This window comes from Carcharhinus amblyrhynchos, chromosome 9 (assembly GCF_965287045.1).
Source record: "Carcharhinus amblyrhynchos chromosome 9, sCarAmb.v2.hapA, whole genome shotgun sequence".
Taxonomy (NCBI): domain Eukaryota; kingdom Metazoa; phylum Chordata; class Chondrichthyes; order Carcharhiniformes; family Carcharhinidae; genus Carcharhinus; species Carcharhinus amblyrhynchos.
In genome coordinates this window covers 92,571,953-92,587,394 of record NC_137332.1, presented here as the reverse complement: position 1 = coordinate 92,587,394, position 15,442 = coordinate 92,571,953, and the positions used below count along the sequence as shown (strand labels likewise).

General features: G+C 43.8%; 1 protein-coding gene across 1 annotated transcript in view; it reads left to right on the top strand.

Moving 5' to 3' along the window:
* The first annotated feature begins 3,432 nt into the window (after nucleotides 1–3,432).
* Nucleotides 3,433–15,442, top strand: part of LOC145348620 (uncharacterized) — a 95,159-nt gene continuing 83,149 nt past the window's right edge. The window contains exons 1-3 of the mRNA XM_080196791.1: nucleotides 3,433–4,958; nucleotides 11,780–11,852; nucleotides 12,722–13,484. Coding sequence (XP_080052917.1) covers nucleotides 4,275–4,958; nucleotides 11,780–11,852; nucleotides 12,722–13,484 — 1,520 coding nt within the window. The 5' untranslated portion in view covers nucleotides 3,433–4,274. The remainder of the gene's footprint in view (nucleotides 4,959–11,779; nucleotides 11,853–12,721; nucleotides 13,485–15,442) is intronic.

The window sequence follows — 15,442 nt, the reverse complement described above, 5'->3', positions numbered from 1 at the left end:
TGGGGGAGATAATTCCAAAGATTCTGAACTCTCTCAATGAACCAATTTCCCATTTCCATCCTCATAAACTGACATCCAATTCAAAAGCTCAGATGATAACTCAAAATGAATCTTCTGCAGAAGCAAACTTCGGAGTGTCAGTGAGCAAGTGATATTTCTATTGTCACAGTCAGAGCAGTTCCCTTTCCTTCACTCAGACTGGTTGTGCCATCTCCTGCATCAAACTGAGCCCCTTTAGAAACTTTTGTAATGACTGATCTGACTGGGATGTGCAGTGTGAGGGGGAGGCTTGTTCTGTAAACAGACGGTTTGACCCAGTTCTATTAAAGGGCCTTCACTTTGATTAAACAGAGCTTGTCAAAACCTTCAGCTTCATTTTGATGATAGTGACTTGTGCTGGAATCCAGTAACAGGCTTCCACTTAGTTACATGCCAGAGAACAGGGAGCTTGGAGATTGCATTGTTTGTTTCCAAACAATGATGTTTCATTGTTGTAAACATTTACAGCAACAGGTGGAGGCCATTCAATCCTTTGATTCCAGCCCCAATTTAATTCCATGATGGCTGATCCACATTTCCTATCCATTTCCCAGCTTTTGATCCTGATCCCCTGATAAAATTAGGAACATCAGAATGGAAGGAGGCCATTCAGCCCCTCAAATCAGTTCCACCATTCAATTTGATTTTTATGTTAACTCATCCAGCCCACTTGTTTCCATATTCCTAAATCACCTTCCTAAGATAAACATACATAGAAATATAGAAACTAGATGCAGAAGTAGCCCATTCAGCCCTTCACATCTGCTCTGCTATTCATTATGATAATAGCTGATCATCAAATTCAATATCCTGATCACCCCTTTCCCCCATATCCTGTGATCCTTTCACCAATAATTCCATACATTCACCACTGAATGTATGGTGAATATATTCTGGTTGAAGAAATTTCCCCTCATCTCAGTTCTGATATTTTACCCCTTATCCTCAAACTGTGACCCTTCATCTCTTAATCTAAATTTACATATTATCAATTGACATTTCAAAATAATATTTATATTTGGAATGTTGGATAAACTGGAAACAGGAGCTCAAGGGACAGTATTTGCCTGGGAAGTGGAGGTGATGTTGTTACCTGAATGTTGGGATGGTGCTTAGCTTGGGAGAAACATTTCACTGGTTTGTGTCAGTGGAAAGCTAGTGACAGAGTGAGAAGGGGACTGAACAGGAACTGCCCAGATTGGTTGAGAAATTAAACAGAAAGTTCCCTGACTGTAACAGAATGTAACAATGTCCAGAGAGGGCGATTTGACTTTTGTTTCTGGTCCAAACTTTACTCTACCCCAGATGGGACTTAAATCCACAATTCTGGCACAGGAGGCTAGTGTCTTATCCATTAGGCCACTGGGGCTGTATAAGATGGGGATTTGGTGATTGTAACTTTGATCCTTGTCAAATTGCTGCCAAATTTGATGCCTTTTTGTGGGCCAGCCCTTTTTTTTCATCAACAACCAGTTTGGTTCAATTCCAAACATTCCAGTGATGTGCTGACAGGGTCCGGATTTAGTTTCTGTCTGTCAGTAATTAACGCTAGAAAAGTATAAATTGTATGTGAGAAGTGATTGTCTTTCAGAAGTTTCCTTACTGGTCCTGACTCGAAGTTGCAGTGATTTCCCAGCCCAGATTTCCAGCCACCCACTTCATCTTGCTGTCTTACCTGGTTTCTACTCTCATTGCATCAATCACAGAGCAGATCATCTCTGAACACTCCCATGTATTACTCAGCACCCACATCCCTTCCCACATTCCAGCTGCACCTCCTTCTGTATCTGTCCCTGAAATAAACTATTCCCCAACTCATTAACAACTGCACTCTCCAAATCCCAATGGTCTCGGCCTTTCGGCCTCTGTTCAGCGCAACATTTCTTCAGCTACTGATTTACTCATCCCCACCATCACCTCCAACTGAGATGCCCGAGTAACCAATAAAACCATCCCCCCTTCTCATCCTAGCCCTTTCCCTGGGTAGAGACATCATATCCACTCCCTTCAGACGAGGAGACACAGATTTGAAAGGTTCTGGTGGACAACTGGTTTCAGCATCCACTGCCAATGGCCATCCAGGAAATTTAGATGGAGCTTGACTCTATATCTAACCCATACTGCACCTTCTCTGTGAGTGTTTGGTGGGACAATGTGAATGTGGAGAAGTTATTCCATCCCCATTTTATTCCAATGTTTTTTTTAATTTGATGATGTCTTCTGCTTCTATCACTCTTTCAGACAGTGAGTTCCAGACCCCCATCACCCTCTGGGTGAAAAAAACTTAACTCCTCTCTAATCCTTCCATCAATAACTTTAAATCTCTGCTCCCTGGTTATTGACTTCTCTGCTTAGGGAGTGATGGGATTGAAACAATCCCATCAGCTGCCTCTGCCACTTCCCTCTCTTTCATTAGCCTGTCTGGACAAACTTTCATCAATATTCCCCCCTACCAGGGCCCTGAACATACATCTTCTCTAGTTTCTTTCCTCTCCACCCTCACGACCTTTCTGAGCTCATCTAGTTTATGAGACCCACCACCTGTTCCCTCGACTCTATTCCCACTAAACTGTTGATCATCCAATTTCCCTTCCTGGTCCCCAAGTTAATCAATATTGTCCACAGTTCTCTTGTTGTCTTGCACTTTAAATCTGTTATCACCCCTTCCTCAAAATAACAACCCTCAACATATCTGTTTTTGCAAATGCCCTGTCCCAAATCCAATCTCCCTTACCTCTCCAAAGTGCCTGAATGTGTTGCCATTTCCCAGATCTTGGAAAGACACATGGGGTCAAGGAAGAGATAAGGACTGGGGGGGAGGGGGGGATAAGCATGTGTTGAGATATCAGATGAATGATGATAGACTGGCAAGGAAGTCTGCCAAGAAGTGAGAGGTCAAGTCATGAACTCAGTAATAGAGTCAATCTTTCATTCCCTCCCTCCCATGTTCCTCTCTCTCGTACATGTGCTAGTCCCACCACTGCACATCATTGCTGCCTTGGATGCTGTGGGTCTTCCTCTTCTGTTCTGCTGTCAAACACATCCGAGGCCACACATCCCACACTGATGTTGTCAGTTTGAAAGCCTCTGAGGATGAAGAATGTTATTCCCACACTAGAAATCTCTGTCAAACATTTACCAGGGGAACTGAGACAGCAGCTGCAATAAATGAGGTTTTATTCAGATGGGACAATGACAAGTTTAAATCCCACCTGATCTGCTGCTCAAAGTCTCCTCCGTTTCCCTGGTCAGTTTCCCAAACTTCAGGAAACTCCTGTTACTCCAGAAATATTGTGATTGGCTGTGAGAGACGTCAATCAGAGAGCCCACCCACTCTGCCCATTCTCTCCTCTTCCTCTTTCACAGCTGCTTCACTTCCTGTAGGGACTGAAAACCAAGTCAGGAGGTAGTGAGTGTGGTGTGTGCCTAATTTGCCAGCACAACTCGAGTTTATGGTAAATTGATAGCCCGTTTTTTACTCCACTCAACTGTCTTTTCCATTGCCCTCACGGTGGCTGGGATGATAGGATTTGGACGGAGGACAGAAAGTAGCCACGTTGTCTGCTCCTAGTCACTGTCCAGTGTCCCTGCTGGAAACAGAGGGAGTGTGACAGTCAGGTGAGGAAAAGAAATGACTTGTATCTGGTCCCCACACAGGGGAAAAGCAGACTGGCACTCACTGTGGAATAGTCTCTAACTGAGGAGTCAGCCCCTTCAGCAGAGGAGGAGAGGGAATTGGAGGAAATCATGTTTCCTTTTCCTGTTTTACAGAAGGATTGCACAGTATCACACCAGAAAATACAGAGAGGATAGACAGCACAGAAAGATCCTGACCAGCACCCAAGAAACAACTGCGGGAAGCTGTCCAGTCCCTTCACAGCATTCTTCAACATAGAGAAGGTTGGGCACTGAAATCATCTGGAAACCAGTCAGATCAGGGGAGCTTTAACATACCATCAGATCTGAAACTGGTCAGTGGTGGGGAACCTTCTGTCAGAACCAACCTTTCTGAAGATTTGGCTGTGTGTGATTGGTCAGGACGAGGCTGCGAAGAAGTGTGAGTGAGCAGCAAGTGTGGTGAGAGGTTTAATCATTCAATGAGCCTCATAAATCATTGACTTATTCCTACAACTGAGAAGTTGTTCAAGTGTGAATTGTATATTGGGAACTCCACAGGTTCATAAGATCTTTTGAGTTGCATTTGTTTCAACTACTGTTACCACAAGGGCAACCACATGGAAGGGAAGCCATTCAAGTGCGATATTTGTGATAAATGTTTCATGAATTCTATGAAGCTCTTGAGGCACCAGACGATTCATACGGGGGAGAAACCATTCAAGTGCAAGTTTTGTGACAAATCATTCTCATGGTTATCGAGCCTCAGCGAACACCAACGCCTTCACACTGGTGAGAACCTGTTCAGGTGTGATGTCTGTTCAATGACTTTCTACCGAAATTCCCATCTTCTGTCACACCAGAGGATTCATACAGGAGAGAGACCCTTCACATGCGAGGTGTGTAACAAATCATTCTCGGAGACATCGACTCTCCGTAAACACCAACAAACTCACACAGGGGAGAAGCCATTCAACTGCGAGGTATGTGGTAAATCCTTCTCACGGTTATCAAACCTGCGTGAACACCAAAGCATTCACACAGGCGAGAAAGAGAAACGCTTCAAGTGTGATGTTTGTAAGATGGCTTTCAGCCGACCCTCCCATCTTATATCACACCAGAGGATTCACACAGGGGAGAAACCCTTCACATGCGGGGTGTGTGACAAATCATTTTTGTGGTCATCGGCCCTCCGTAAACACCAACGCCTTCACATAGGAGAGAAACCCTTCCCATACAAGGTACGTGACAAGTTATTCTCAGATGAACTGGCTTCTGTGTTCATTGGGCTATTCACATATAAGGTACGTAACAAATAATTCCCTGACTCATCAACCTGTGCACAGACCCATGCATTCATATCGGTAAAGAACCATTCATATGCGAGGTGTGCGACAAGTCATTCTCAAGGCCATCAGACCTCCATGGACACCAGCGCATTCACACTGTGGCTCACCAGTTTCCCTTACACTAAGAGTTGTCTGTGTTGTTACCCTCCAGTGCTCACACAGCAGAGCTGTCCTCCCAATACACTGTCTGTCTCCAACCTCTGCCATTATGCTGGCATAGTGGCACAGAGGTCAGCACTGCTGCTTCACAGCTTCAGGGACCTGGATTCAATTCCAGCCTTGGGTAACTGCCTGTGTGGAATTTGCATGTTCTCCCCAACCTCCATCCCATTAACAATTCCACTGCGGCGATCCTGGGGTAGTCCTATAGACGAATAAAAATTGCTCCAGTTTGGCCTGTATGGTTGCTGCAGATTGCTTCTTCATGCGTTTGTTCAGCCAATTCATTCAATGATGAGTGACAGTGCACTGTCCTAGCATTTGAGTCCATTGGAAAGCATGAAGGTCTGAAACTTATAAAGGCAGTGGCATTGTCAGAGACCAGGATTTTAGGTATCTTGTGCAGAAACTTTGTCATAGTTTCTTAATGTTAGCATGGGAAGTGGGGGAGCTCATGCAATGTATCTCCACTATTTGGAGTGTGTGTTGACTAATTAAGAGCGTAGGACCCATAAAAGGCCTGGTAAATACCACATACACTCACACCTACCAGGTCACTCCCATGGATGTAGGGAAGCTGGGGTAGTTTTTGATTGTCTTGGAATGACGCACACTGTCTGACTAAGTCATTAATGCCTGTGTCAAGGCTGAGCCATACATAGCTACTGGCTCACATTTTCATTGTCAAAATCCCAGGATGGCCATGGTGTAATTCCATAACTATTGGACATCACCCTAGGCAAAGGGACAACCACACAAGAATCTCAGAGGATGATGCCATCGTCAACACTGAGCTCGTCTTCTGATAAGTCGTGTTTCATTTCATCTGAGGGCTGTCCTTTGGATCCCTCATGTAATATTCCTTATTTTAATTTAGACAGGATTGGGTCCTTTTGCATCCAAGCTTTGATTTACCTTGCACATTCCGATAAGGTGTCTAGAAAATTGAGGGTCATCACGACCTCTTCTACAACTGATAACGAAGCCGGGTTTTTGGGCAACAGCAGATACCTCAGCATTATGGTGGCAAAATGGTTGGCTCTGTTGCCTCATGTGCCAGCGACATAGGTTCGGTTCCACCCTTGGATGATTGTGTATGTTGAATTTTCATGTTCTCCCTGTGGATTTCCTCCAGGTGCTCAGGTTTCCTACCATAGTGCAAGGATGTGCAGGTTAGTTGGATTAGCTAAAATAAATGCATGGGAATAGAGCTGGGAGGTGGGCCTGGGTATGATTTTCTTTCAGAGAGTCGGTGCAGACCCGATGGGCTGAATGGCCTCCTTCTGAACTGTTGGGATTCTATGATTCTATCCAAGTACAGGGGTGTGTTCCAGGAGATATATAACAAGGCCCAGTGCCGTATCCAGGCACTGTATTCTTTACAAAGTTCCAGCAATGCTTTCTGATCAGTTACTATGATGAAGCATCTACTGTAGACGTATTGCTGGATTTTTTTAAAGCCAAAGACAACTGCCAACCCCTCTTCCTCGATCTCCGCTCAGTGTCCCAGAGGGTCCTAAATGCTTACGCAATCGGCTTCTCTTCCATCTCTCCAGTCATGTGATTGTATTGAACATACCCTGTAAGGGGAGATACCACAAGTCAGGATGTCGTCATTTTGGGGTGAAAATGGGCCACTAAATTTGAGGACAAAAAATTTCTGTTCACACCCTTTGAAAGCCTCCAGCTGCAGCAACCCGCCCCACCCACCCAGACCACCTTTGATGTTTCCACAGTCAGTATGCAAGAGATCCAGCAAAGAAGCTAAATTAGGAATAAACTTCCCATGACAATTCACCAACCCTACGAAGGATATCAATTCAGTGGAGGTTCTTTGGAGTTGGCATCTCCTTAATGGTCCTCACCTTGTTATTCACTAGATGCCATCCACCTAATCGCCCAAATAGGTAACAATATTTGCCTGGAAGACATGTATTTCCCTTGAATTTTGAGAGTCACCGTAAGACCTCTTCCAGGTTTGCTAGGTGTTTGCATTCAAAAGTTTCCATAACCAGGTATAGTGCTACGTGAGATAACCCTTGAGTATGTTCTCCATGACCTGTTGAAAAACGACACATTCAGACAAGGACAAGTGAGTGTACTCGTGTCAGCTTTTGTTTTAATTGTCACATACTTTCGGAAAAGCTCGTCTTATTCAAGTTGTAGATATGCATGGCCCATATCCAACTTTGTAAATGCTTGGCCCCTAGTTAACCTGACGTACAGGCCATGGGTGCCCGCCAAGTCCAAAGACGTGCTGATTCGGTAGATTGCCCCTTAGTGACCTGGAATGCGTAGGTTAGAGGGATTAGCAGGCTAAATAGTTGGGATTACGGGAATAGATGTAGATCTACACATCTTCCAAGTACCACAACCTTGTCATGCTTCAAATTGTTAGTCATCTGGGCTTTCTTCATGACAGACCTGCTTAATAACAAAGGTATGTCACTGGAAACAGCATCCATACTTAGGAACAAGCTGATACCTGCAATTATACAGGGGAGTACCACCCTTTTGGAAGAAGTTAAAGTGTTACATCTACAAATCAAAAACAAGTGGACCTGTCAAATTCTTTAAATTTGTTTTGGCCGTTCTGATCCAGGGACCCTAAATAGCAATTTCGACAATTGTTGCCACGTACAGTTGATGTACACCCACTATCCAACACTGTTGAAAGAGTCAGTCATCAGCACAATCATTATTGGGTTCAATTTTTCTGTGACCAAAATAATGCCTTCATGGTCCTTAGCTTCATGACTGTCAGTTTCTACATATTCTGTTTTGTGTATAGCTTCAAAGACACAGGGCCTGATTCCCCCCAAAAAGTTCTAAGTGCTGAATTGGCGGGAAAAATGGTGTAATTCATAATCGCTTTTTCGTTGGGAATTCAGACTTAAATCTCCCACACTGTGCGTTGCAGAGGCCACAGTCGTGAATATCATTGAAAGCTTGGGGGCAGGGCCTATTCATGACATTGTCTGACAGTTTCGGGCTTCTGTGCATTCTCAGTGGCTCCGGACTGTCAGACTGCAGTTTGCTGGATTGCTGGCCAGCCTGGGACCCTCACACTGCTGCTCCTACACTCCCATCCACAGCCTGATTGTGGCCCTCTCCCCCCATGACCATTCCGAGGCCACCCTGACCCCCCTCTTGACTTGGAGCTCTGCAATCTCTAGCCACCCTCCCTCCCCTCCCCCCAGCAATGACGATCCCCACACCCCACAGGAGGCAGACCCCCTCCCCGGCAGTCCACCAGCCCACCCCAATTGCTGGCCTCCATCCAGCCCCGACTGATCCTAGCTGCAGAGTAGCAGCAGGACCTCCTACCCCCACCAATCAGCCCCTCGGCCCCGCAGTCTTGGCACTGCCTGTTCTCAGGAGGCACAGGCTGGCACTGCCAGGGGGTCCATGCCCAGGGGCACCATCCCTGCCGCCCAACCCCTTGGAGGGGGTCCCAGTTGCTTCATCTTCACTCCAGCACAGTCTCCAGCTAGTTCCCTGAAAACCCCACTGGAGTAAAATAATCCTGGCTGGATGGGAGATACTATTGGGCCCGGACGATTCAGTCGTGGCCCTGATAATGACATTTAAAATAGATATAAATCACTTATCTTGTCTTACCACTGGTTTCCAGCATGATCCTGACTGCGCCTGCTCTCCAGCTGTGGGAGAGTGCATGCATCAGGAATGCATGCGTGAATCCCACGAAATGGCTGACATGCACATCTCCCAATCCAACACGCCAAAAAATGTGCACGTTGGGATGAGAGAATTGGGCTCACACTTTCTTCTTTTTGGACAATTCACGATGTAGTGATACGGAAAAACATTGATATACCATCCCTTTACCATTTGTACGATTTAAACGTCTTTTAATGCCCTCTCAAATCTCCATTAGCAACCCAGTTACATCCGGTTTCAGTGTCAGATCTATTAGTAGTATATAACAGCCTGTTTAGGGGCCTTCATGTACCATTTAGTTGAGCACACAGCTGCGCTGCCATCGAATCCTCTGCTTTGGGAGCTATGGCTTTCCGATCTGAATTGAAAAAGGTGGCAGGGAATGATTGCTTCCTGAAAAACCTTTTCAATGATGTTATCATTTCTTCAAAGAGGGGCTTAAATTGAACTCCTGTCATCACAGAAGACTATTTATCTGAGACAGACATGCACAGTCCAACAACTTAAAGGCCAATACCACATCTGGAATCTCCAAATTAAATTTCATTAGCCTTTATGAAAGGCTACTGAAAAGGTTTAAATTTAAAACTTACATCTTGTAAAATTACGCTTAGCACATCAGATGTACAAGATGTACAAGATGTATCATTTCAAACATTATACAAGTTCAAAGGTATCCCAATTCAGTCTATATTTTTATACAGTTTATTTACAAGCACTCACCTCAGTGGTTGACTTACTCCACTGTTTCCATTTATTACTTAGACACAAATAGCCATGAAATACTTACTTTCATGTGCCCATTTAGGACACATAGCCCTTATCAAATTCCATGATATAATCCTTTGTGGACAGTTTCTTTTTTGTCTTCTAATCCTATCAGAAATCATCCACTCTTCATAATTCTCCCAAAACTCATCTTTTTGTTAAAACTTAGCTAGATATTGCAGCAGCAGATGTAACCCTTCTTAATTTAGAGCACCTGCAATCCAGTCAGAAAACATTTTGTTCCTTATCTTGCATCTGATGAAGTGATAAAGCAAAAGCCATACCTGGCTTTTTCTTGGTATTGTAGTAACACGGGTCCACACTTCCACTTCTGCTTTCAATTGCCAGTATTAAAAGACGGGGGGACAATCAAACGATCTAAGTTTGGTTTTATCTTCTGCTGTGCTGATGTCCTGAGTCTTTAGCACATCTATGTAACACAGCCTTACAAAACAAACACCAAGCCACGATAGGTTTTCCTCTGCTACTAATTTTCATCTAGCAGTAAGGATACTTCAGTTGCAAGCAATAAAAGAACTAACTTCTCAAAGTAAATCAAAGAAAAAGGTTTAATAAAAAACTTAATTGCACCAACATTCAGACCACACGCTGGGCCACTCAAGCTCCCCACAATCCCCATCTACTTGCTATTTATGCTGGGTCAGCTGGTCACATGATAGCAGATTCCAGTGTTGGAAATACATTATAACACTCCCCAATAATGGAGACCGCAGCCCCATCTGAAATTCCATTTTTAATGGATTGTCATTTACTGACAATTCCACTATTAAGGGGGCAACCATTGTCGTGGAGATGCAATTTAATTGTCCCTGTTCCTGGCTCTGGGCTTACTTGCAAAGTCCCGTCTGGGACTAACTTTGGCCTTTTTTTGAAATACCACAAGTTTTGACTCTCACTATAGCTTTGACTCGGTTGTGGTCTTCTGCAGCACAGCAATAGTCCACTGGCTGGCATCAGCAACCTTCAAGAATATGCTCCCTAGGAGTTTGAAGGCTGTGCCTAATCTTTCTTGACTGGTGATGTGTCTTGGGCTCCACCATTGTAAGAAATTATGTGATAGTTTACCGATCTCATTGTTCTCAGTTGTAGGATGGACACTGCATGATGCCCCTCCCCACAACCAGAGGACACTGCTGTCTGACATCCCAGTAGTTCCTGAACTTCTTTCTCTGCATTCTGTAATGAAACAGCTATCTCAGTGGCCTTCTTTAGATCCGAATTGGGTTCTGCTAATTTTTTTAAAGATTTTCACGTTGTTAATTGCACAATCCAGTCTATCTTGCATGTTGTTCAGGGGTGGCTTGAATTCACAATGCTCTGCCAATTTTTGTAGCCTGGTCAGAAGTTCGGTGATAAATTCCCCAAGAGTTCACCCTGGTGTGTTAAAGCAGTATCACTCAAGTATTATGGAGGGTTTTGGGTCATAATAGCCTTTAACCAAATTCATTAAAGGTTTTGAAGTCAGAGGCATCAGAGTTTTATTATATTGAAGGATCGGGACCCTGCATGCCGTCAACAGGCCCACTATCCCGTTTCCTCCCCTCACCCCCCCCAACATTGTTGACCTGAAAAAAGTAACACATGTGCTCTGTGCACTGGGCCCAGTCTTCTCTGCTTGCATCATAGCTTTCAAGTTTACCACGAAGAGGCATTTTTCTTCTTGGAGGGTTACTTGTCTCAACAATAAAGATCGTCCAGAGGGCAGAAAGAAATCACTTTGCTCTTCATCGCCAATGTAAAATCTTACTGAGGCCAGCCTTCTATCATCATCACACTTTATTTGTAACGCGCTCAAAGTGCTGCTCGGTGGCACAGGTACAGAACAGTCCCAAAATCTATTGACTGCTGGTCTAAGTGGAGCCAGCTGGTTTTAAAGCCCTGGCTGCTCCTTCCCTATTGGGTGAGCCACCACTTGCCTCATAGGGGAGCTCATGCTCTGCGAGGCCCATGGAGAGATCAATTGACAATCCGCAGTGGCCATTATAACACTTGGAGATGGCTCTCACTTGGTAATAAGATTGATCTTTAATCAGAGGTCCCACTGGGTGCAGTCTGAAAGCTGTCTCCAGCACTCAGAAAATGTGTCACAAGACATCACAGCAAAAGTTGCACCATGATTTCTTTTTCATTTTCATTTCTCCCTGTAGGTAAAGCTGGCCCATAACAACCAGGAGTGCTCGTTGACTGGAATGTGGGTCCCCTACATCAACACAATGAACGGTAGGATGCTAGGAAGTACAGAGGACCAAAAGATCCTTGGGGTGCATGTCCAAAGACTCCTGAAGGGCAGAACGGATAGACAAGGTGGTTAAGAAAGCATATGAGATACTTGCCTTCATTAGGGAGAATATGATGAAGCTTTTAAAATGCTCGGTAGGCCACAGCTAAAGTATTTTCTGCAGTTCTGGTCTTCACTCTAGAGGAAGAATGTGATTAAACTAGAAAGGGTGCCGAGGAGATTCGCTAAGATGTTGCCTGGGCTGGAGCGTTTCAGCTCTGAGGACAGGCTGGTGAAGATGGGGTTGTTCTCCTTTGAACAAAGCAGTCTGAGAGTGGAACTAATTGAGGTGTACAGAATTATATGGGACATTGGTTAGATAGGAAACATTTTCCCCATAGTAGAGAGGTCAATAACAAGGCCATAGATTTTAAGCAGGAAGGAGGAGACTTAGAGGGGAATTTGAGGAGAAACATTTTCACCAAGGGGTTGATGGGAATCTCAAAATCACTGCCTGAAAAGGTGGTAGAGATGGGAACCTTCACAACATTTCAGAAGCATTTAGATGAGCACCTGAAATTTCATAGCGTACAAGTCTATGGACCAAGTGCTGGAAGGTGGGATTCGAAATAGATATGTGTTTGATAGTTGGTGCAGACATGATGGGCCGCAGGGACCTTTTCTGTGCTGTAAAAACCTGTGACTTTATCAGCTCACAACAAAGTTGTTTGGCATCCAGCCCCATGGTAACTGCTTTGGATCAGATGTGGGGATGAGTGAAGGTGATATCACAGTTGAGTGTTTAAACTACCAGGAGGAGAGTTAATTTATTTTACAAAAGATAATAATTGTGATTTTCTTCGTCTGACAGATACACAGGCATCTATGGACACATCAGATGGTGATGGAGGAGAGTTGACAGCAGCGTCCGAGATTCCTGAAAGGGTTGATGAAGAAGAGATAGAGGTGAATACCTCACAGCAATGTGGCATGGCAGCTGCAGTGAGGGAGGGAGAGGAATGTCAGAAGGGTAATATGTCTGATTTGGAGGGTAGTGTTGATGAGTTAAGGTTAAATATTGTGGTTGTGAAGGAGGAGGCCTGTGATGCTCTGGCTGCTGTGGTGGAGGGAGGGCGCTCAGAACTTTCCAAAGGTGAAGAACCTGCAGCTTTGGGCGCAGGCATTCCGCTATTTCCACGAGCACATGGACAGCATCAGGCCCAAACTGCTGGTGAAGAAAATGAAGATGATCTAAAATTACTTAAGCGCTTACATCAGGAACAGGTTCAAAATACGGAGAGTTATCAGGCCACTTCTAACTTGCTTCAGCAAACTTTGACTGAATTTAAGACGGATGTCAGCAAGAATCTTCAAAGAAACAATGAGATTCTTCAGCAGCAGAATGAGTTTCTAAGACAGCAGAATGAGATACAAAACCAGCATCTGCAAAGAAACAATGAGGTCCTTCATCAGCAGAATGAGATTCTTTGTCAACTTCTGCAAAGAAGCAATGAAACTTTAAATGAAATGAGGCGGATTTTGTCTCAGATTGTAGCATCTGCACCTTCTGGCCAGCAGCAGCCCAGTGCAGAGACTTCTGGACATGCCTCTGACGCAGGAGAGGTCACATCACAGTGATGGAGCAAAATCCGCAGGAATTAGACACCATCTCCATGACTTCATCATCCTCTATCTTTTTTTATAATGAGGAATATCCTTTGGTCTCTTCATTTGCCACAACAGAGAGTCTCTCTATTGTGAAAACAATGGCAGAAAAGTCCTGAATCTGGAAGTTTGAGATCCCGTCTCATTCTTCTAAACTCCAATGAATAAAATCCTAACTGACTTGATCTCTCCTCATATGACAGACCTGCCATCCCAGAAATCAGCCTGGTAATCATTTGCTGCACTCCCTCTATAGCGAGGACATCCTTCCACAGATAAGGACACCAAAACTGCACACAGTACTCAAGGTGTGGCCTCACCAATGCAGTAAAACATCCTTGATCATATACTCAAATCCTCTTGCAGTAAAACATTCCTGATCCTATACTCAAATCCTCTTGCTATGAAAGCCAAAATACCATTTGTCTTCTTCACTGCTTGCTGTACCTGCATGCTTTCAGCAACTGATGCAACTGATTCACCAAGGTCTGACTGAGTATCCACCTCTCTCAATTTACATCCATTCAAATAAGATTCTGTCTTCATATTATTGCTACCAAAATGGATAACCTCACATTTATCCACATTATACTGCATCTGCTATGCATATGCCCGCTCACTCAGCCAGTCCAAATCACACTGAAGCTTCTTCTGCATCGTCCTCATGGGAGCTGACCCTCCCAACTAATTTTGTATTATCTGCAAATTTGGAGATAATACATTTAGTTCCCTCTTTCAAATCATTTTCAATGTGAAGATTTGGGGTCCTATCACAGATCCCTGTGGTACCTCACTAGTCACTGCCTGCAATTGGGGAAAAAATGCTTACCAATTCTTTGCTTCCTGAAAACCAGCTTTTCTTATGGTTCAGGTCAGAAACTCCAAAGTATTTTGTGGATACTGCCTAGATCATTGCCTCTTGAATTTGGCTAGGATAAGCATATGTTTCACTTCAGGAATGAGTCAAATGACCCACGAGGGAACTTTTATCAAACAAAGCTTATTTAAGAATATAGTTAACATGTATAGTAAGGAAATTAGCAAGAATTCTTATCAATTACAAACAAGAAACAAAATAATCACTATGATGTATAACCCTTAACAGATATATCAAATGTGTTCCAATCAAACCAGTCCTGTAAACAAAAGACCCTTTTCTCAGGTTTAACATAGCAAAGATGTGATACTGGACTTGAGACCTTTCGGTGAGGTCTGCAGTTCTCTGGACAGAACTCAGAACAGCTTCCCAAAATACCAGGGACTCTAGGCAAGCCACCAACATTGATTACCTGCTTCAGAAAGTCAAGACCTTGCTTTCAGCTAACCAGCAGAATTTCTAAAACCAGGGAGAGAGGGAGTGTTCTTTTCAGTTTGATGTTCCTTCCAAAACTAAAACTCAATTGCAGCTCCAAACTGAAAATGAAAAAAACTCCTATCATCTGACCTGCCAATCAGTTTTTTTCCCTAACAACGCAGAGTTATAAACATCCAGTAAAAATAAACAAACCCCCATTTAAGCAACAATAAAAGGATACCTCCGGTCGAACTGATACCATAATGACACCAGCTAAGGCTGCGAGCTATGAAATACTAACTCTGAGAGATGCAGAAATCATGATTTAAAAAAACACTTATTAATAGTACACTAATGTCATACCTTCTATCCATCTCAAGACACTATCCCATGCACTCTAACTTTACATTGTAGACTTCTGAAAGTTTAAATAAACTATGTTCATTGGTTCTCCTTGGTCAACTCTACTAGTTACATCCTCAAAGAATTCCACTGGATTCATCAGCATGCTTTTTCGTAAATCCATGCTGATTTTGTCTGATTATACCATTGCTTTCTAAATGCTGAGCTATGAATTCCTTGATAATTGACTCTAGCAACTTCCACAGTACTGACGTTAGGATCACTGGCCTA